The sequence below is a fragment of the Rhinatrema bivittatum genome, chromosome 5 (genome assembly GCF_901001135.1).
Source record: "Rhinatrema bivittatum chromosome 5, aRhiBiv1.1, whole genome shotgun sequence".
In the NCBI taxonomy this organism is placed as follows: domain Eukaryota; kingdom Metazoa; phylum Chordata; class Amphibia; order Gymnophiona; family Rhinatrematidae; genus Rhinatrema; species Rhinatrema bivittatum.
In genome coordinates this window covers 376,758,463-376,780,835 of record NC_042619.1, presented here as the reverse complement: position 1 = coordinate 376,780,835, position 22,373 = coordinate 376,758,463, and the positions used below count along the sequence as shown (strand labels likewise).

At 41.1% G+C, this 22,373-nt stretch overlaps 1 protein-coding gene across 3 annotated transcripts in view; it reads right to left on the bottom strand.

Annotated features, from left to right (window-relative positions):
- LOC115093115 (interleukin-18 receptor 1-like) overlaps window positions 1-22,373 on the bottom strand; it is a 101,567-nt gene that overhangs the window by 43,290 nt on the left and 35,904 nt on the right. For 2 of the 3 annotated variants that reach the window (XM_029604828.1, XM_029604829.1), the window contains 5 exons: window positions 22,058-22,247; window positions 20,538-20,682; window positions 19,749-19,817; window positions 17,053-17,221; window positions 7,200-7,339 (listed from right to left, as the gene is read on the bottom strand). In XM_029604828.1, the coding sequence (XP_029460688.1) occupies window positions 7,200-7,339; window positions 17,053-17,221; window positions 19,749-19,817; window positions 20,538-20,682; window positions 22,058-22,247 (713 nt within the window). The remainder of the gene's footprint in view (window positions 1-7,199; window positions 7,340-17,052; window positions 17,222-19,748; window positions 19,818-20,537; window positions 20,683-22,057; window positions 22,248-22,373) is intronic. The other variant, XM_029604831.1, reaches the window with a different exon arrangement.

The window sequence follows — 22,373 nt, the reverse complement described above, 5'->3', positions numbered from 1 at the left end:
GAATACTGTGTAGAGATGTGCATTCATTTGCAACAAAATAGGAAATAAAGATGATATTTCCTATTTTGTTGATTTCGGGGGGCTGACAAAACGATAGGAAAACCCATGAAATTTTATGTGGTTTTCTTATCTTTTTTGGGGGGGCAAAGAACATATTAAGAAAAAAAAACCCAAACCCACACCAACCCTTCAAATTAAATTAATTGCAACCCCCCACCCTCCTGACCCCCCAAGACTTGCCCAACACCCCCCCCCCCCCCCAAGACTTACCAAAAGCAGCTGGTGGTCCAGCGGGGTCCCGGGAGCGATCTCAGGCTGTCGGCTGCCAGTAATCAAAATGGCGCCGGTGGCCCTTTGCCCTTACCATGTGACAGGGGCTACCGGTGTCATTGGCCGGCCTCTGGCACATGGTAGGAGCAACGGACAGATGGCGCCATCTTAAAAAATGGTGTGGGCCATCCATTGAACCTACCATGTGACAGGGGGCCGACCAATGGCACCAGTAGCCCCTGTCACATGGTAAGGGCAAAGAGCCACGGTGCCATTTTGATTAGTGGCAGCCGATGGGCCAAGAGGGGGAGATCATCCCGGGACCCCGCTGGACCACCAGGGACTTTCGGCAAGTCTTGGGGGAGGAGGGTCGGGAATGTTTGAGGGTTCGGGAGGGTCGGGGGTTGCAATTAATTAAATTTGAAGGGTTGGTGTGGGTTTGGGGTTTTTTAATTTAATGTGTCCTTTCTCCCCCTCCAAAAAAATGATAAGAAAACCACACAAAATTGCGTGGGTTTTCCTATCATTTCATCAGCCCCCCAAAATGCAACGAAATAGGAAATATCATCTTTATTTCCTATTTTGATGCAAACAAATGCACATCCCTACACAGTATTCAAGATGCAGTCTAACCATGGAGGGATACAAAGGAATTATGACATCCTCCACTTTATTTGCCATTCCTTTCCTAATATAGAAACATAGAAACAGAAACATAGAAATGATGACAGAAGAAGACCAAACAGACCATCCAGTCTGCCCAGCAAGCTTTCACACTTATTTTTTTTCTCATACTTATCTGTTATCCTTGGCCCTTATTAGTAACTTTTTGGTTCTAGTTACCTTCCACCCCCGCCATTGATGTAGAGAGCAGCGCTGGAGCTGCATCTAAGTGAAGTATCTAGCTTAATTGGTTAGGAGTAGTAACTGCCACAATAAGCAAGCTACGTACACGCTGATTTGTTTACCCAGCCTGTGCAATTCAGTCCTTTTTGGTTGTTTGAATATAAATCTTCTTTTCTTTATTCCTCCCTGCTGTTGAAGTAGTGAGCTGTGCTTGATATATATTCCAAGTGAAGTATCAGGCTTAATTGATTCGGGGTAGTAACCACCGTAACAAGCAAGCTACACTCATACTTAGTTGTTTACCCAGACTATGTAATTCAATCCTTGTTGGTTGTTGCTTGAATATAAATCCTCTTTTCCTCTTTCCCGCCTGCCGTTGAAGCAGAGAGCTATGCTGGATATACATTGAAAGTGAAGTATAAGACTTATTTGGTTTGGGGTAGTAACCGCCGCAACAAGCAAGCTACTCTCCCGCTTTTTTGTGAATGCAAATCCTTTTTTCCACATTTCCTCTTGCCGTTGAAGCATAAAGCAATGGAGTCGCATTAACAGTGAGTATGTTTATTGAATAAGGGTATTAATCTCCAGGTAGTAGCTGTGATCCCCGAAAGCCACCCCCCATGCCTCTTCTCTTCATTCATATCCTTTAGACTTTATGGATCCACAGTATTTATCCCACGCCCCTTTGAAATCCTTCACAGTTTTGCTCTCCACCACTTCCTCCGGAAGGGCATTCCAGGCATCTACCACCCTCTCCGTGAAGAAATACTTCCTGACATTGGTTCTGAGTCTTCCTCCCTGGAGCTTCAAATCATTACCCCTGGTTCTGTTGATTTTTTTCCATCGGAAAAGGTTTGTTATTGTCCTTGGATCATTAAAACCTTTCAAGTATCTGAAATTATGTATCATATCACCTCTGCTCCTCCTTTCCTCCAGGGTGTACATATTTAGATTCTTCAATCTCTCCTCATAAGTCATTTGATGAAGACCTTCCATTTTTTTGGTCACCCTTCTCTGGACCGCCTCGATCCTGTCTCTGTCCATTTGGAGATACGGTCTCCAGAACTGAGCACAGTACTCCAGATGAGGCCTCACTAAGGACCTGTACAAGGGGATAATCACTTCCCTTTTCTTACTTGATATTCCTCTCTCTATGCAGCCCAGTATTCATCTGGCTTTAGCTATCACCTTGTCACATTGTTTCGCCGACTTCAGATCGATAGACACTATCACCCCGAGGTCTCTCTCCTGCTCCATGCACATCAGCCCTTCACCCCCCATCGAATACATTTCTTTTGGATTTTCACACCCCATATGCATGACTCTGCACTTCTTGGCATTGAATCTCAGCTGCCATATCATCGACCACTCTTCCAGCTTCCTTAAATCCTGTCTCATTGTCTCCACTCCTTCCGGCATGTCCACTCTGTTGCAGATCTTAGTGATATCCGCAAAAAGACAAATCTTACCTTCTATCCCATCCGCAATGTCACTCACATAGATATTGAACAGGATCGGTCCCAATACTGATCCTTGCGGCACTCCGCTTAACACTGCTCTCTCTTCAGAGTAAGTTCCATTTACCATCACACATTGTCTTCTGTCCATCAGCCAGTTTGTAATCCAGGCCACCACCTCAGCACTCACTTCTAAGCTTCTCATTTTATTCACCAGCTCTTGTGCAGGACCGTATCAAAAGCTTTGCTAAAATCCAAGTAGATGATATTGAGCGCTCTTCCTCAATCCAATTCCTTAATCACCCAATCAAAAAAGTCGATCAGATTTGTCTGACAGGATCTTCCCTTGGTGAAACCATGCTGCCTCTGGTCCATCAAATCTGCTGCTTGTAGATAGTTCACAATTCTTTCCTTCAGCAGCGACTCCAATACCTTTCCCACCACCGAGGTGAGGCTAACTGGCCTGTAGTTTCCAGCCTCCTGTCTGCTCTGGCTCTTGTGAAGTGGGACCATCATCGCTCTTCTCTAATCACTCGGCACCACTCCCATTTCCAGGGAACTATTGAACAGGTCACACAGTGGAGCCGTCACCACATCTCTGAGCTCCCTCAGTATCCTGGGATGAACCTCATCAGGCCCCATAGCTTTGTCCACCTTCAGTTTTCCTAGCTCTTCCCATACATTCTCTTCCGTAAATGGAGTTTTATCCATTCTGCTTCCCTCCAGTTTCTTGTTAACTAGTGTCGGTCCTTCTCCGGGGTCTTCTGTAGTGAATACCGAACTGAATTATTCGTTTAATATTTCTGCCATTTCTTCATCTGTCTCCACCCATTGATCCTTTTCACCTTTCAATTTCACTATACCACTTTGGACTTTTCTCCTTTCACTGATGTATCTGAAAAATGTTTTGTCACTTTGCTTTACCTCTTTGGCAATCCTTTCTTCCGCTTGAATTTTGCTTTCTTGATTGCTTTCTTCATCTCCCTCAGTTCCACCAGATATTCTTCCTTGTGCTCCTCTCTTTGGGATTCTTTATATTTCTTGAACATTGTTCTTTTAGCTTTTATTTTGTCAGCCACCTCCTTTGAGAACCAGATAGGTTTCATTTTTCACTTGCTTTTCTTTACTTTTCTAACATATAGATTAGTTGCCTTGGTAATTGCTCCTTTTAGTTTGGTCCACTGTTGTTCCACATCTCTCTCATTCTCCCAGCCTTCTAGTTCTTCCTCCAGGTACTTCCCCATTTCATCAAAATCCATGTTTTTGAACTGTAAAACTCGGGTCTTCGTGCTACTTTTCCGTATCCTATTTGTGATATGAAACCATACTGTATGATGATCACTGGTGCTGAGGTGGGCACCCACCTGGACATTAGAGACATTATCTCCATTAGTGAGAACTAAATCGAGTATAACTCCCTCCCTCGTGGGTTCCATTGCCCTTTCAGGGCATCCACTATCTCTCTACTAATGTTAGATTCTGCAGAAGGGATTCTCCAGTCTACATCCGGCAGATTAAAATCTCCAACAATCACCACTTCTCACTTCTCCCTTCTTTCCCATTTTTTGGATGTCTTCAACTAGATATTTCTCAAGCTCTCCCATTTGATTTGGAGGCCTGTAAACCACTCCAATAAAAATGGAAGCCCCATCATCTTTTTTTAGGTCGGCCCATAGTGCTTCTTTGCCCCATGTTCCTTGCAGCTCAGATGCTTAGATATTGTTCCTGACAATCAGGCCGATACAGTACAGTGCGCTCCGATGGAGCGCACTGTTAGCCTGCTATTGGACGTGCGTTTTCCCTTACCCCTTATTCATTAAGGGGAGGAAAACGTGCGTCCAACCCGCGGCACCTAATAGTGCCCTCAACATGCAAATGCATGTTGATGGCCCTATTAGGTATGCGCGCGGGATACAGAAAGTAAAATGTGCAGCCAAGCCGCACATTTTACTTTCAGAAATTAGCGCCGACCCAAAGGTCGGCGCTAATTTCTTCCGGCACCAGGAAAATGCACAGAAAAGCAGTAAAAACTGCTTTTCTGTGCACCCTCCGACTTAATATCATAGCGATATTAAGTCGGAGGTCCCGAAAAGTAAAAAAAGTAAAAAAAAAAAATTTTGAATTCGGCCCGGACGCTCAATTTTGCCGGCGTCCGGTTTCCGAGCCCGTGGCTGTCAGCGGGCTCGAGAACCGACGCCAGCAAACTTGAGCGTCGACTGTCAAACCCGCTGACAGCCGCCGCTCCTGTCAAAAAGGAGGTGCTAGGGACGCCCTAGTGTCTCTAGCGCCTCCATTTCCCCGTTTTTACCACGTCACCTAATTTAAATACAGAATCACGCGCACCGGCAAAGGGCCGGTGCGTGCGCCGGGAGAGCAGGCATTCGTCCGCTCTCCCGCGGACTTTACTGAATCAACCTGATAAAGAGCCACTCCTCCCCCTTTCCTGTCCTCTCTGTCCTTCCTTAATAAGTTATAGCCTGGTATTGCCGAATCCCAATCATGAGATTCCGTGAACCACGTCTCCGTGACAGCAACAATGTCCAAGTCCGCTTCCACCAATTGGGCTTGCAGATCTGGGATTTTATTGCCCAAACTACGAGCATTTGTGCTCATAGCTTTCCAGCTTTTCTCATTCAGGTTACTGATTTTCTTGGACTCCTTTTGTGAATTATTTAGTTGAGTTTTGTTATCCACTTCACCCTTTTCCATTGGATTTGTATTTGTATTTGGGAGGTGACATTCTAATTTCTTTCTGCGACCCCCGGCTTCTAGTTTCAATGCCTTATGACATAGGATTTGAATTTATCTCTTAGGATCCTTTTTCCTGCCACAGAGAGACCATCTTTGACATACAGCTTTTTGTTGTTCCATACACGGCCCCAGCCCCCAATTAATCCAAAACTTTGTTCCTTACACCAGTATTTGAGCCATACATTGACGTTATCAATATGGCTTAGTATCTCCTTCCCCTTTCCCTGAACAGGTAACACTTCTGAAAAGGCGATGGTTGTGGCCATGTGACTAATCTGCTTCTCTAGAGACTGGAAATCTCTCTGTACCGCTTGGATGCTGTTACTAGCAAGGTTGTTGGTTCCCATATGGATGATAATATCAGCTTTAGAGTCTTTGCTTTCTTCTTGAATCATTTTGACTATCTGAAAGGCATTTCTGCTGGCCGATGATCCTGGGAAGCATTTAACTGTAGTGTTTCCCTCTAGAAGAATTCCCAAATTAGTGCCTCTGATGATAGACTCACCTAGCACAATGAGCTTTCTTCTTTGGTTATTGATTGTATTTTGGAATTTATGTATGCCTTGGGTTTCTTCTTTCTTTTCAGATACCACGATAATCTCGTTCACCAGAGCTTTATACTTATGTGATACAGATAAGGCGTTTTGTATTTGTGTCACTTGAGAGAGTGTGTGTTTCTGCATCACCAGTCTTACTCTACCAGAGCCCACTGTAATCATCTTGATTTTTGGGTTCCTTGTCACCTTGTGTAGCATGGGTGTCTGTGGGTCACAGGTCTTATCCTACCTGAGCCCAATGTAAACCTCTTTTTCCTTGAATTGTTTTTTTTTTTTGATAATGAGGAATTAATTTTGGAATACTGTGAAGTGGGTGAAACTTTCTTTATTGCAGCTAATTCTCCCCAGATAGGCTAGCTAAGTTAAGCTTTATTCTTAGTTTTCCCCAAGAAGCTGTAGTTGTGATGTCTCCATGAAGATCAAAGCAGACTGAATACTAGATTGACCCCTGCAATGCACCGTGACTCACCTGCCCGGAGCTGAAGAGCCTCCTCCCCTTTTTTTGTTTTTTTGGGGTTTTTTTGCTTAAACAAACTCACAACAGTTTAATACAGCAATATCAATATCTAGGACAATATAGATAATATAAGTCTAGCACTACACCAAACACAGAAAAATATATGCAAGAAGCTTTCTGAAATAAGGATAAAATAGACTTTTAGACTAGTGGTATAGCAGCAAGGTAGAGTGGCATGAGAGATTTCTGTCTTCCTATTGAAGAACTTGCCACTTGTCAGATTTAGTACAAGACAATGATCTATCATCAGTATCATTTTTGTGACAAGCTTTCATCATATTCCCTACTTGATATTGATCTTGCTCTGGATGGAATTGTGGGTTTCTTGTGAAAATTGTCACAATCAGATCATGACAACAGTTTCTCATTTCTGGTTGCTTCATTAAGAAAATGTTTCCCATATTCTGTAGCCCCAGCTCATGCACATCCCTCACTGCCAGATGCAGCAATTGGATACCCCATTTTCTGTTCTATTTACCATATTTGCGCCACAGTCTGTCATAAACAATCTGGAGCTGGACCTGAAATGCCCCACCCCCACAATGATTAGAAAAATGGAGCAACATTTTTGCCTACCACTCTTTAGGAATGTGGGCAGAAAAAATGGGAAGCCCAAATTCTACTTACTACAATTCAAAGTCTCTACCTATGTTTCATGCATCCCTTAGCACAGCAGGAGCCTAAATTCTGATTCTCAATTAAGAATTCTACAAGGAAAAAAATATTAAGTAGTTAGTTTATATAAATCTAACAAAATAAGAGTAACATAAACAGACATGGTAAAAATAAAGTGAATCATACCTTTCTTCGTTAGGATATGGGTTCTATTTTCATTCTGAACTGTGTTGCTCAGCTTGCAGATATACTTGTACTGTAGATCTTCTTCTTTGACATTTTCAATTTGCAGTTCATTTGTGATATACATTTTCCCTTGCTCCCACCTAAAAACATATAACTTATTAACAGTCACGTCTAAATAGTTTGTTTAAAAATAAAAACTGTGCAACTTCTGTATGGTGCACTAGTCACTAGAGAAAGTTCAAAGCTGGCTAGTGGCTAATTCCCTGCTGGCTAGTTTGCTGGAGGCTAAGAGGGGGAGGGGGGGGGTTGACGTGATTAGGTGATGAGGGAATTGTGGAGGAGTTTATTTATTTATTTGTTTGTTTATTTATTTATTTAGAATCTTTTCTATACTGTCGTTTAGTAGTGTACCATCACAACGGTTTACAGAGAGGCACATAAATTTAGATTTGATTAAATTCTTACTAACAAAGTGCCAAAACATTTATCGGTAACAAGCTTTCATAATATAAGGCATATGATGTGTGATCTGGATCTTGTCCTTTTATATACCAAGTTGGTGATGGTTGTTCTGGTTGTTGGGAAGATTGGGAGTGAGGAGATGTTGATGGTGGGGGAGTGGGATAGGTTTTATTTGTATAGTTTTTGTTTTTAATTTTTGTGTTTTAATTGCTGTTCACCACTTTGGGCAGGCTACTACCTGCCAAATAATCAATGAAATGAAATGCTTGTGGCAGAATACCATCAAGATATTATGTGGTGTTTCAAGATTACAATTTGTGAGAATAGGAATGCCTAACTCATCATTCACTAGTGCAGACTAAGTAAAGAAATGCGGCAATTCTGAGAGAGATATTCAGCGCCACTTATGATGATTATTTTAAAAGATATAGCAAAATAAAATTAAAAGTATCTGAATAAAAGTAAGATGCCACATTGAGCTTTCAAAAGTTCTTGTGTCAGTTCACTGAAATGTATGAAAACAAAGATCATATCAATTTATAAATAAAGGTGATACCAATTTATTAGACTGTTTCTCGGTAAGGTTGAAAGAAGACGAGAGATCCACCAAGTCAAACCTTCATCTCCTTATCTAATAAAAAAAAGCTCTGTAGCCAGATTTTTTAGCAGTGAAAAGAAATTCCTTCCTGACCACAAAACTAGCAATAAGTTTGAAATTGCTGGAATATGACTTTTCACTAGAGTGTAACTATATTATCAGAACTATCAATATCATGTTTTCTCTAAAAATGGCTTAGGAACCTAGTTACTAAACTATAGTAATAAATTAATTAATAAGCTTGGCACTCTCTCATCATTGACAATTCAAATGAGATCTGAAGATATTATTGTCTTGTCTGTATATTGTTGGAAAGGTGAACCCTGGAGCCGAGACGAGGTTGACACTACCACCAGGAGTGGGCTCATTGTCGGGAGACTGTATGAGCATAGAAGACCCAACTGGACCTTCACCAATACCAGCCCTCGTTCCCCGCAGGTTAAGCCTTGGGTATTGGGGATGGCAGGTGAGGGACTCTCAAGGCATGGAATCAGAGGAAGAAGCTGAAGCAGTGTCAGAAGAGCAGGAGTCAAGGCAGGCAGCAGACAAGCTGAACCAGGAACGGGCCAGAGGTCAGGTCGGGCAGCGAACAAGAGGAGTCGGTGAATCAGGCAGGAAGTCAGGGCAGGCGGAGGTCAAGCAGAGTCAGGCAGGCAGGGTCAGAATTAGAAGATCAATCCGAAGGGATGAGGAGCAAGGCAGGGACTGGAGACAAGGAGCAGGAACGCTGGAACCAGGAATCAGGAACAGGAAGCAAGTCAGGAACGCTGGAAACAAGGCAGGTATCAGGAACGCAGACAACTCGCACTCATGAAGGAGCAGGACCCGTTACTGAGGCAAAGTGCTGGTGCAGAGCAGGGTATATATACCCACCCTGCCTGACATCATCTCTGTGGGCCGCGGGAACTTACCACCACTGGCCCATTAAATTTGTAGCAGAGGCGCATACACACACCTAGGAAGCCCGGAGCGGAGCTCAGCATTGGTGGCGTGTGGAGGTGCCATGTGATCAGGCCGTAGGGCTTTGAAAATCTGCACCTTAATGTTTATTTCTCTGATTTAATGCAAATTCATTCTTTATATCCACTATTATCTGAAGCTTGTATTATTGTATTTTCAAAGCGAGGCAGAAATCCAAAACAAGTTTTGAATGATAGGCCTATCTCCCTACTCAACACAGATTATAAATTGTTTGCTAAAGTTTTAACCAATAAGATAGAGAAGGTATTAGGTGATCTTTTGCATCCTTACCAAACAGGTTTCCTTAAAATTCATAATATTTCCAACAATGTTTGGCTTTTCCTTATCTTTATTATTATTGCCAAAAATAGTTCCACTTCAATGGTTGCTCTCTCTAGATGCTGAAAAGGCTTTTGACCATGTGGAGTGGGAGTATCTTTTATCTGTTTTACACTGATAACACATCTATCGGGGATCAAACTGTTATATCATCATCCTCAAGCAAGTCTCATGATGAACAGTTTGATTTCATCTAGATTCTTTCTTAGTAGGGGTACAAGATAAGGTTACCCCTTGTCCCCATATCTCTTCCAGCTAACTCTAGAGCCTCTTTTGTTGGTTATCAAATAGAATTCTAATATTCAAGGCATTTCAGTAAGAGATGTGTTCTGCAAGCTCTTCCATATGCTGATGATATTTTATTATATCAGTGTTAACCTGAATCCTCCCCTCCCTACCCTTTTCAATCTTATAGATGATTTTTCTCTTTTCTTGTGGCATCAGATTAATTGGCAAAAATCTCAAATAATGCCTTTAAACTTCACTGGACAACATGCTGACCTTGATAGTTACCAGTTCAATTGGGTGCATGATGGCCTTAAATACTGGGTATATATTTTTTGGATGATGTCATTCATACAATTTCCCATTGTGAGAATTTTCTCATTCAAATGTTGCATGATAGCTTTTTTAAATGGCCTCACTTTACCTTACATGGTGGGGTCACCTAGACACCACTAAAATAGCACTTCCTCCTCAAATTAATTATGCCTTCTCTATGTTGCCCATTTTTTTTCTCAATCATTCTATATTAAATTAAATTACTATCAGACTTCCCAAAAAAGTACTGGCCAAGCTTAAAGCCTGTAGAGAAAATGGAGGGATTAACTTGCCAGATTTTTATAACTATTGCCATGCATTTATCCTACAACAAGACTGCTATTGGATGCATAACATTTTTTATATTTCAGGTAGCTCTGACTGGCTAGATATTGAATGGTATATATTACAATCCTTTCCTTAGAATAGAAGAAATTGCCATGCTGGGTCAGACCAAGGGTCCATCAAGCCCAGCATCCTGTTTCCAACAGAAGCCAAACCAGGCCACAAGAACCTGGCAAGTACCTAAACAACAAGAAGATCCCATGCTACTGATGCAATTAATAGCAGAGGCCATTCCCTAAGTAAACTTGATTAATAGCAGTTATTGGACTTCTCCTCCAAGAACTTATCCAAACTTTTTTTAAAGCCAGCTACATTAACTGCACTAACCACATCCTCTGGCAACAAATTCCAGAGCTTAATTGTGTGTTGAGTGAAAAAGAACTTTCTCTGATTAGTTTTAAATGTGCCACATGCTAACTTCATGGAATACCCCCTAGTCCTTCTATTATTCGAAAGTGTAAATAACCGATTCACATCTACCCGTTCAAGACCTCTCATGATTTTAAAGACCTCTATCATATCCCCCCTCAGCCGTCTCTTCTCCAAGCTGAACAGTCCTAACCTCTTCAGCCTTTCCTCATAGAGGAGCTGTTCCATCCCCTTTATCATTTTGGTTGCCCTTCTCTGTACCTTCTCCATCGCAACTATATCTATTTTTAGATGTGGCGACCAGAATTAACCACAGTATTCAAGGTGCGGTCTCACCATGGAGCGAAACAGAGGCATTATGACATTTTCCGGTTTATTAACCATTCCCTTCCTAATAATTCCTAACATTCTGTTTGCTTTTTTGACTGCTGCAGCACACTGAGCCGACAATTTCACAGTATTATCCACTATGATGCCTAGATCTTTTTCCTGGGTGGTAGCTCCTAATATGGAACCTAACATAACTCTTGAATTTGTACCCAGTATGATTTTTCCATGTCTTCTCTTATTGTATCCTGAATTCCAATCCATCTACTGAGCCCCTTGTGAATTAATGTTACATGTCTCTTTCCTACATAAATGGAAATTTGCTCAATTCCTATCTCCTTGGTATCATCCATGCATTAAAATTAATTATAAAAGCTTCCATTGGAACATCTGGTAAACATGGTATTTATATCATTTGATTGCCGATGGAAAATTGGTCCCATTTGCTTCACTGGTATCCCAATTCTAATTACCCTCATCTCAATGTTATCAATGATTTCAACTACACAATTGTATTAAATCTGGTAGCCTGGCTTTAGATTCCCTATATCTTTTTCCCAAAGGGGGCGGTAACTTTTAAACAGCCACACATTTGTACACTTGTTTGCCAGCTTGCACCAATTGACGCAGCCATTGTATAACATACACACATATAAGCGCATAGTATAAAATAGGCTGTACACACGTACACATATATTGATGCATGCATGTGCATGCAAATGTGCATGCAAATTTCCCCTCTACCGCACGCAGTGCCGTATCCCTGCTCAGTGCAGGAAGTTCACAACCCTCCCGGTATCAGGGATAGGGCACTGCATGCAGGAAGATCACAACACTCCCGGTATCAGGGTTAGGGCACTGCGTGCAGGAAGATCACAACACCCCTGGTATCAGGGTTAGGGCACTGCGTGCAGGAAGATCACAACACTCCCGGTATCAGGGTTAGGGAACTGCGTGCAGGAAGATCACAACACTCCCGGTATCAGGGATAGGCAGAAGTTCTAGTCACATTGACTGATCAACCGTTTCCATTTCCCATCCCCCCAACCATCACCTCAGTGGGAACCTTGGTAACATCAATAAATAAGAGGGCAGCCAGCCAATAGGAATACATATTCATTCTTAACTGACCTGAAAAGTGTCAATTTGTATCATTTTCTGTTAGTGCGCACTAACTCCCGTTAGTGCGCACTAACCCGATTAACGATTTTTTAACGATAAATCGTTAGAATTCCTATTGTATTGTGTTCTTTAACGATTTAAGACGATTTTAAAATTATCGGACGATAATTTTAATCATTGAAAAACGATTCACATCCCTAATAGGTATGTGCAGATTATAAAATAGGTACTGGTCTACCCTCAAACATGTGTACATATGTTTCCTTATGTATGAATAGCTGCAATGCATTGAAAGTGCATACTTTCCTACCTATTTTAAAAACATATGTATGTATATTTTATGCACCAAAAACATTGTGATTTTCTCCCATAAAACCCCGTTAATTTGAGGAAGTCAGTATATTTTAAAACATGCGTGCGTAATTGACATTACTAGTTTGCCCAAACCGTCACATTCACCCTCTCCTTCTTGAGGCCATCAAGACCCTCCTAGTTCTTCATTCCTGAACTCCCCTCAGTTCAGCCAGGCCTCCCATCCAACCGAGAGTGAACAATACACAAGTCTGCGATGAATTGTGTAAGTGAAAAGTTCCGAGAAGAGGTTGCCAAATGTGCGTGCATAAGTCTTAAATAAAATGGTAATGTGCTGCATTTCTTTTGGCCATACTCCGGGATGCAACTTTTTTTTTTTTTTCTAATATAAACATATGTACAAGATTCAAAATATTCACGTACTTTGGATATTTATAAAATAGCGTGTACACGAGTACAAGCTACTTGTGTGTGAAACTGTTTTGAAAATTCACCCCTCGGAGGGTCATTTTCAAACAGCCTGCCCAATGTTAAAGTTTGCCTGTACGTTGTGCATGCAGATTTTACAGAGAATTTTCAAAGCGAACTAATGTGCATAGGTTTGCTTTGAAAACACACAGGAAATTGGCTGAGAAGATGCACACATTTGCTCCTATAAAGTTACACTTCCCCTTTAAAGGGTGCAATTTACGCATGCACATTTACGTTCATAAATTTAAAATCAAAAAGTACACCAGAGAATGCTAACACCACTTCCCCCTCCAGAGTCCCTAAACACGAGACCAGGTTACACGTATACATTACTGAGTTTTATGCCCATAAATGATTTTGCTTATTACCCACTTAAAGGGCAATTGTCAAAAAAGAGCTAAGCACCTAACTTTCACCTAGATTTATTAAGCTGTGATAAACAGCATTTAATGTGATTTAAATGCTGCTTATCATGTGATATTACATACCATGATATCATCGCATATTTTTAAAAACAGTTCCACCCGTCTATGGAAATTGCTTGTTTTGCCTGCATAAAATTAACTAATTCAATGGAAATAAAATAATGCGGCTGACTTAGAAACACCTCTGCCCCATTATTTTATTGCATTTCAGGGAGGTATAGTTCTTTTTTTCTCAGAGGCATCAGGATACTAACTTTCATCCTGATAGCCCCGGGATGAGCCTTAAAGGGCCAAGTGGCCTGAAAGTTACACCGTCCAGACATTTAAATCCCACCTGAAGATCTAGCAAGACTCCTGCCAGCTGCTTCTAGAGGCAGCATGACCCCAAAAGTGAAACAGAAATATAATAAAACTTGTGCTTCAAAGCACATGCTAGGGGCAAGAATTGGTTGGCGCCATTTTGGAAAATGCCATCGACCACCCCGGAACTAGGGAGCACAGCAGGTGGCTGCTGAGACACATGGGGTTGAGGTGGAAGCCCAGGGGTCACTCTAGGCTACCAGGATCTGTTTTTGAAGTAAAGGGGATGGAAAGGGAACGCCATCCTAGACCACTAGAGCCTTATTTATTTTGGACAGAGGATCAGGGAAAAGGGGGACTGGAAGGACTTGGGGGGGATCCTGTTACTGGGGGAGTATTTGCTTGTGCCTGGGTGGCTCTGAAAAGGGGAGGGATTTGGGAAGGGGCGTGACATTGCTGCTCTAATTTTATTCTAATATTTTTTCACTTTTGGGGTTGGGACCACCTCTAGAGGTGGCATTTTCGCTAGACATCCAGGAGGGTTTTAGGCTACTTTGCCCTTTACAATGATGGCGGCCCCATGCAAACCCAGCCACCATTGCATATTTTTGTGGCCTTTGCTGCATTGTTTTATTATCGCGGAGTTTTTCCACAATAAAAAAAGATCATGCCGATCTCACTGCAATATTTTGTCGGGGAGGGGCAAAATATCACAGAACTAAGTCACCATGATATTTCCCCCCTTCCACATTAAAATATTGCGGCTTGATAAATCTCCCAGTTAGCTTGTTAAATTTGGTGGGTTAAGTGGAGCTGATTGTTAACTGAATCTAGCCAGTTAGATTCTTAGCTGAAAATCCCTCCACCCTTCCGAACTCAACCTCTTCCCAACAGAATTCTCCAAAAGTGCCCCCAAAATCTACCCTTGTTGAACAGGGAAGAAAACTCAGGTTTACCTCTTCCAAGCTGGCATTCAGCATTACTCTGACAACTCACGAAGGGCCAGATTTTCAAAAGGTTATGAGCGTAAATCCACAGGATTACATGCGTAACTGGCCTTACGTGCGCCGGGCCTATTTTAAAAAGGCCCGGCAGCGCACATAAAGCCCCAGGACGCGTGTACCTCCCAGGGGCTTTACAAAGGGGGAGGTCCGGGGGCGGGGCAGGGGCATGGCCAGAGGCCTCTGCACGGCCGCGGGGCTGAAATAAGTTTTGAAATAAAAGTAAGAAGTCATCCAAGGCAGATTAAGCTGGATTTCAAGCTAAGTGGACATAAAACCTGTGTCAAGCTCTGGCTCTGCTGGAAATAGCTTTTGAGGAAGGGGTTTAGTGAATAATAGTTATGGTCTATTTTTTTTTTGATCAGAAGAACAGAATAAGGAGAACATCTCAGACCACTACTTTTTTTTTATTTAAGAGGTTGGACAAAAGATGGAAGATTGGAGAGACTATGTATCCCCACTCTAATTTTTATGAGCAGTGGAAGGAGGGAGGGGGGTCCTTTTGGCTCAGCTACTTTTTAAACTTGGTTTGGGTGTGGAGATCCATCATCCTTACTACATTTTTGCATCCAGAGGGAAAGAAGAAGAGGCAAAGACTGAGGATCCTTTTTGGTTCCCTGCTTTTTTGATCGAGAGGATGGGCAGGTGTCAAGATGAGCTTGTAATTGAGATGGGATGAAGGGAGAGGAGTGATGAGTGATGCCAGATTTAGGCCTGCTATTGGAGAGCCTATCTTTGGTCGGCCATGTAAGGTGACTAGCTCTAAAACTCACTGCTAGCTTTCTAACTTTCTCCCCATGGCCTAACCCTTCTCCTAGAGCTCCTAGAATTAAAATGGATACATTTATCCTCCAAGTGAAACTTAAGTGGCTAAATTTAACCACTCAGCCCAATTTCCAATGACTTTGATTTAGCTAGCAATGTCCTTATTTAACTAGAGCCCTTAGAAAATCGACCCCTTTTCTTTATTATGGGTGCCGATGCAAAACAGTGCACTCAGCCGAGCGTACCGACTAACGCGTGATTGGACGCACGTTTTGGACGTGCGTCCACAACCCCTTACTCATCCAATCCCTTGTGAAACCAATAGTGCTCATCACATGCAGATGCATGTTGATGAGGCTATTAGCTAATAGCTAGTCTCCCCAATCCCCCCCAAAAAACGAGCGACTAACCCGCACATTTTTACCCTCAGAAATTAACGCCTGTCCAGAGCAGGCATTAATTTCTGAGAAGCTCAAAAAGGTGTATAGAAAAGCAGAAAATACTACTTTTCTGGACATCCACCGACTTAATATCGTGGCGATATTAAGTCGGAGCAATCGAAAGGTTAAAAAAAAAAAAAAAAAAAGGTGTGCCGGTAGTCAAGTTAGGAAAATGGACTCTCATAAAATTGTGCGTCTGTTTTCCTAACCCGCTGACAGCCACCTCTCCTGGGTGCCCTAGTGCCTCTTTGGCAGCGCAACCCCTCATTTAAATATTCAATCTCAGGCCCAGGAGAAGTGCTGGGCGTGCGTTAGAAAAGCGGGTGCTCAGCACTGAGCGCCCATTTTCCACGCTGATTTTTTTGCATCGGCCCCTGTATGTTTTGAAGTTTGAGAACATTTTGTCTGTCCCTTCTCTTAAATGACAGATGTATTGTTAATCCAATAAAAAGACTTCACTCGAAACATGCTTGAGGATCTTTATTTTAACCTTTTTATACGAAGTATGATTTGTGTTTTAGCTGTAATTACTTACCGATCCAGATTTGAGCTCAAGAAGAGTTATAATCAGTTATAGCAGGTGATTCCCCTGCCCCAGAGGGCTTACAATGTAAGTTTTGAAAACTAGACCGATGACCCATCAAAATCTGTCAATACTCACAGTAAATAAAATACCATTTTTAAAAAGTAAAAGAAAGGAGGTTGATTATGTTATTTTAAAGACTGTAGTTGGTAAACTAATATATAGATGCATCAATTTCTTGGCATAGTTACATTACCAGTTATCATTTCTTGGATATCTTTCCAGATCAGGCAGCTCCTTTTGTAGCCAACAGAGGTTCTCTGAAATAGTAGCCATTCTTCCTGCCTCCAAGAGCCTGAGCGTATTAGTTTAATAACACAGCTGAGCCCTGCCGGACCCAGAACTTGACAGGGCATCTCTTGTGACACAGGATGTTAATATGGCCAGTCCAAAAGGCTAATCCTTGGACCTTGCCTTCTGGATGAACAGTCATCTTACAATGTGTTATTGAAAGAATACAGATTTGAAAAATTCAGCAATAAAACACTACTTACTTTTTAGAAGTATTCTCACAAGGCATTATTTGCATACTTGAGTAGTTACACTGCTCAAAAAAGTCTCCCTCATTATCACTGGAATTCACTTTTCTAAACCAGTAGATCGCATATCTGCTGCTGTTTGAGTAGCCGACAAAAGCTGTGCAGTTCAGTCTCACTTTTTTCCCTGCACAAAATAACATGCCATGAAAGTCAGCATATACTATCTGCACATGAACAAGAACCTACTGGTGTACTAGAATAACAAGAAATCTGGAATCTGGAAAAGCTTTAGGAAGATCATGAGAGGTCATGTAGTTTTTTTGAAACTCGCAGCCACTGAGTACTGCTTTCTATTACATTTTAGTGAACTAATTGACCTCATAATTGACAGGAGCTATAATCAAATGCATACATTACGGATTCAAGTAGATTAAAAAATAGCTCCAGTCAGATAGTAAGTCACACTTTCCTAAAATTAAAAAGGTTGTACTGAACAATGCAACCATTGCCCAACACAAATTTGGCCTCTGGAGATGTTAAATAGCAACTACATAAACATTTACAGAACTGGTTTCTATATTAGGAGTTATGACTCAGGAAAAGGACCCTGGTGTCATTGAGGGCAATACATTCAAATCATCAGCTCAGTGGGCAGCACTAGCCAAAAAAGCAAATAAAATGAGGAGAAATTAAGCAGAAATGTAGAAAACAAAACTAGTAGTATAACAATGCCTCTGTATTGATCCATGGTGCAACCACACCTTGAGTAATCCACTTTGAAGTGCTGCAAAAAGTGGAATATAAATCTAAATAAATATAGTATTGTGTGCAGTTCTAGTCACTACAGCTCAAAACAAAAGATAGGAGATCTACATAAGGCACAGAGAAAGGAAATGAAATAGGATAACAACATAAGAACATAAGAAATTGCCATGCTGGGTCAGACCAAGGGTCCATGAAGCCCAGCATCCTGTTTCCAACAGAGGCCAAACCAGGCCACAAGAACCTGGCAATTATCCAAACACTAAGAAGATCCCATGCTACTGATGCAATTAATAGCAGTGGCTATTCCCTAAGTAAACTTGATTAATAGCCGTTAATGGACTTCTCCTCCAAGAACTTATCCAAACCTTTTTTGAACCCAGCTACACTAACTGCACTAACCACATCCTCTGTCAACAAATTCCAGAGCTTAATTGTGCGTTGAGTGAAAAAGAATTTTCTCCGATTAGTCTTAAATATGCTACTTGCTAACTTCATGGAATGCTCCCTAGTCCTTCTATTATTCGAAAGTGTAAATAACCGAGTCACATCTACTCGTTCAAGACTTCTCATGATCTTAAAGACCTCTATCATGTCCCCCCTCAGCCGTCTCTTCTCCAAGCTGAACAGCCCTAATCTCTTCAGCCTTTCCTCATAGGGGAGCTGTTCCATCCCCTTTATCATTTTGGTAGCCCTTCTCTGTACCTTCTCCATCGCAATTATATCTTTTTTGAGATGCGGCGACCAGAATTGTACACAGTATTCAAGGTGCGGTCTCACCATGGAGCGATACAGAGGCATTATGACATTTTCCGTTTTATTCACCATTCCCTTTCTAATAATTCCCAACATTCTGTTTGCTTTTTTGACTGCCGCAGCACACTGTACCGACGATTTCAATGTGTTATCCACTATGACGCCTAGATCTCTTTCTTGGGTTGTAGCACCTAATATGGAACCCAACATTGTGTAACTATAGCATGGGTTATTTATCCCTATATGCATCACCTTGCACTTATCCACATTAAATTTCATCTGCCATTTGGATGCCCAATTTTCCAGTCTCACAAGGTCTTCCTGCAATTTATCACAATCTGCTTGTGATTTAACTACTCTGAACAATTTTGTATCATCTGCAAATTTGATTATCTCACTCGTCGTATTTCTTTCCAGATCATTTATAAATATATTGAAAAGTAAGTGTCCCAATACAGATCCCTGATAAAAAAAAAAAAAAGGATGGAGTGGCTCCCTTATAAGGAAAGGCTAGACAGGACAGGGCTCTTCAGGTTGGAGAAGAGATGGTTGAGGGGAATATTTTAGAGGTTTATAAAAGAATAAGTGGAGTGGAATAAGTGAATAAGGAATGGTTATTTACTTTTTCAAATCGTGCTAAGACTAGGGGACACTCCATGAAACTAACTGATAACAGATTTAAAACACATTGAAGAAAGTATTTTTTAATTAACAACAATTAAGCTATAAAATGTTGTTGACAGAGAATGATAGTAATATAGCTGAGTTTTAAAAAAAGAGGTGTGGAAAAGTTTCTGGAGGATAGATCCATTAATGATTATTAGTCCAGTAGACTTACATCTTTCCAGTTGAAACATTTCTCCTTTTTAAAAAATGTGTTTATCAGACCCACAAGATTGACTGACTCAGGCCTTTAATTATTAATCTGTGAGACAGGACAGAGATTGCTCCAAAATATTATTGTTTCCTTTTCTTCCTCCAGTAATGTGTATGTTTTCCAGTTTGCATTTTTTAATAAATATTTTTGGAGTTTTAAGAAATGGTCTGTCATCATATATAAAGCTGAACAAAAGTTTTGCTAGCTGTATGATCATGCAGTGTGATATGCAACAAGGAAAGCAGATTAAATACTAACTTTATTAACATTTCTCACTGGAACAAATTTCACATGGTATTCACAGAATAATACATACCTAATTCTACTTCCACATGATGAATTATGTCGTTACCCATTATCTGTGGTTTTGCAATTTCTGGAGAATCTGAGCAGCCAAAAGAAATAAAATAATTTTAAATATTTTTGCCCAAAAAAATATTTTCTCTCTCACTTACTAGAGAGAGAGAAAAGCAGATAGTTATTCAGTCTTTTGTTACTATAAAATAAGTGCTACATGCATGCCTACTTTCCATTGAACTTTTGTTTCTGAGATGAAGGGGAAGATGTTTGAAACATTTGATGCCATGTTTTGCCCAGATGTTTTTTTCCCATTGAAAACAGAAATCTGGATTCGTTTTTGCACTGGCCAAAACTTTGCTACATCTGTCTCCGGGACCATCTAGATCAAATCCTGTATGTCTAAGGTCTATATTGCTTTTACACGAGAAGGGGTATGACAATGCCATTTCTATGAATTAAAGACCATATCATCAAACCATGCAAAGACTTTTGTTTTCCATACATTGTGCAAAATAAAGGGATTATAGTCTGTAAAAATCTGATTTGAGTCAACTAGAGGTTGCCACATTAAACTTCAGTTCAAACTTTGGCTGAAGAGAACTAGTGCCCCAGCCCTCCCAGACATGCAAAGGCACACATGCCCTCTCTGTATGTTATCAAGCAGATCAAATCTAAAGCCAACTTAACACTCCGAAACACAAACTAGCATGAAGATGTGTATTCAGAATTTCCATGAGATTTACTTTCAGTCGTTCCACAGTGAAAAGGGAAAATAGGTCTGCGGCACTGCTTTAGAACTCGTTACCTTCCAGCATTAGGTATGTGGTACTACTAATATTATACTCTCTTCCTGCATGACTCAGTGGAACTACACAGGTATAATAGCCATAGTGTGTTGCTTCAAGTTCATTAAAATGAAACATCTTATCTTCTTTTAAGAATTTACAGTCCTGCAATAGAAAACAAAGATATTGTGCTATAATGTAATGCCATGCAGAGATAATGTTTGATTGAGAGCGGAACCCACCAAAACAAGAAGTGAATTAGGGGCGACTGCATAAACCTCAGCAGTGATTTCACATGCAAGGCTGGGCGATTATGTTCACTTTTATTTTGCTAGGAAAATACCGTGTCCAGACATTTAGAAACCAATATTGCATTTTTTCCAGAGAGCACTGAAAACTAGTACACTGATATGAATGGTTTCGAAAATTGGCCTCTAATTGCACCACTGGCAAGAAAGTTCTCTGGCTTTCTTGGGCATATGTACAGGCTCACCCTGTAAATAAATAGCAGCCGGAGAGAAAAGTGTGAAAAATTCATTCAGTATTTTCTGGCACACAAGTTACTGCCAGAATCTTCTGTGGAAACAATAAAATGCCTATCTGAAGAAGAGCTGCATCAGAGCTTGCACGGTGGGTTTCTGGCACAATCACGAAGACCCCAGAACACACTCATGGCCCTGCTTCCTCGCTCTCATCCTAGATTTTTCCTGCTCTCCGTGCAACCATCTACCTTTTCCATCGCCTCTCCTTTTTTTTTATTTTTTTTGTATCTTTGTCAGATCCGGTTGGTGCTCTTCTTCCTCCGTCCTCTGTGCAGGGCCCTAATTCTTCCTTCCTGCGCCCTTAGCAGTCTCTTTTTGAATCCCCTCCCCCCCCCCCCCCAACCATTTAAAGAAGGCAGCGATGCAGCATTTGAAAAGTTGCGTTGGCAATGCTGCCGTTCTTTTCCCCTCGGTAATTACAGCTTAGGCCAAAAGGGGAATTCGAAAAGCATGCTGCATGCACAGGGAGGTGGCTGCTTCCTCCCCTGCGGCGCTTTCTTTTTATAAAATTGCCATGGGCCCAAGAAAACCGGAGATCACTCCCAAATACCCAAAGTTCAACTTCAAAACACAAAGAGTTCCCAGGAGTGCTGATATTATCAAAATGTATATATATATATTTTTAATCAATGAGCTCTTAAAATATAGGAAAGTATAGAAAGAATACAATGTATAACTTGTAGTCTTTCTCTTCTTAGGGAAATCATTCAGAATCAGATAGCCATGCATGTATTAGAGAATCTTAAATGTAATCTGGACATTGGCTCTTTATCATGTAATTGTTGTCAGCTTAGTGTCCTGTTTCAAGGTGAAGTGTTAGATCTCCAGTTCCAGGGCATGCAGTCTTGAACACTGGAGAGAGCCATTTTGGTTTTGGAATCAGGATGCTATCAGGAATTATGGACAAACTAATCATAGATTTTTCTTTGTCTTTCTCACATACACATACATTCCAACCTAAAATCGGCCCGTTTGCAATTCTTTCTTCAAATAAATACCTTGTACCACTTTGGCATACCAGTTTTAATGCCATTTTCCTCGTAATTCCAAATTACTCCACATCGCATCGTGAAGGATTTCTTAATTATCCCCAATTTTTCATAAGTGCAGTTCGTGCTAAAACAGTCTTCATTTTTTCTGTTAACAAGTAAGGAGAGTTTGGAAGATCGGGCACTGTGAGTTCCATTCCTACGAGAGAACATAAGAAGGAAACATTTTTATAAGGCTACGATTGTATTTTCTGACACAAAAAGGCACCTTTTCAGTGAAGTTCAGCAAACACTGAAAAGGGGCTCTGCCAGGACTGGTAAAAGG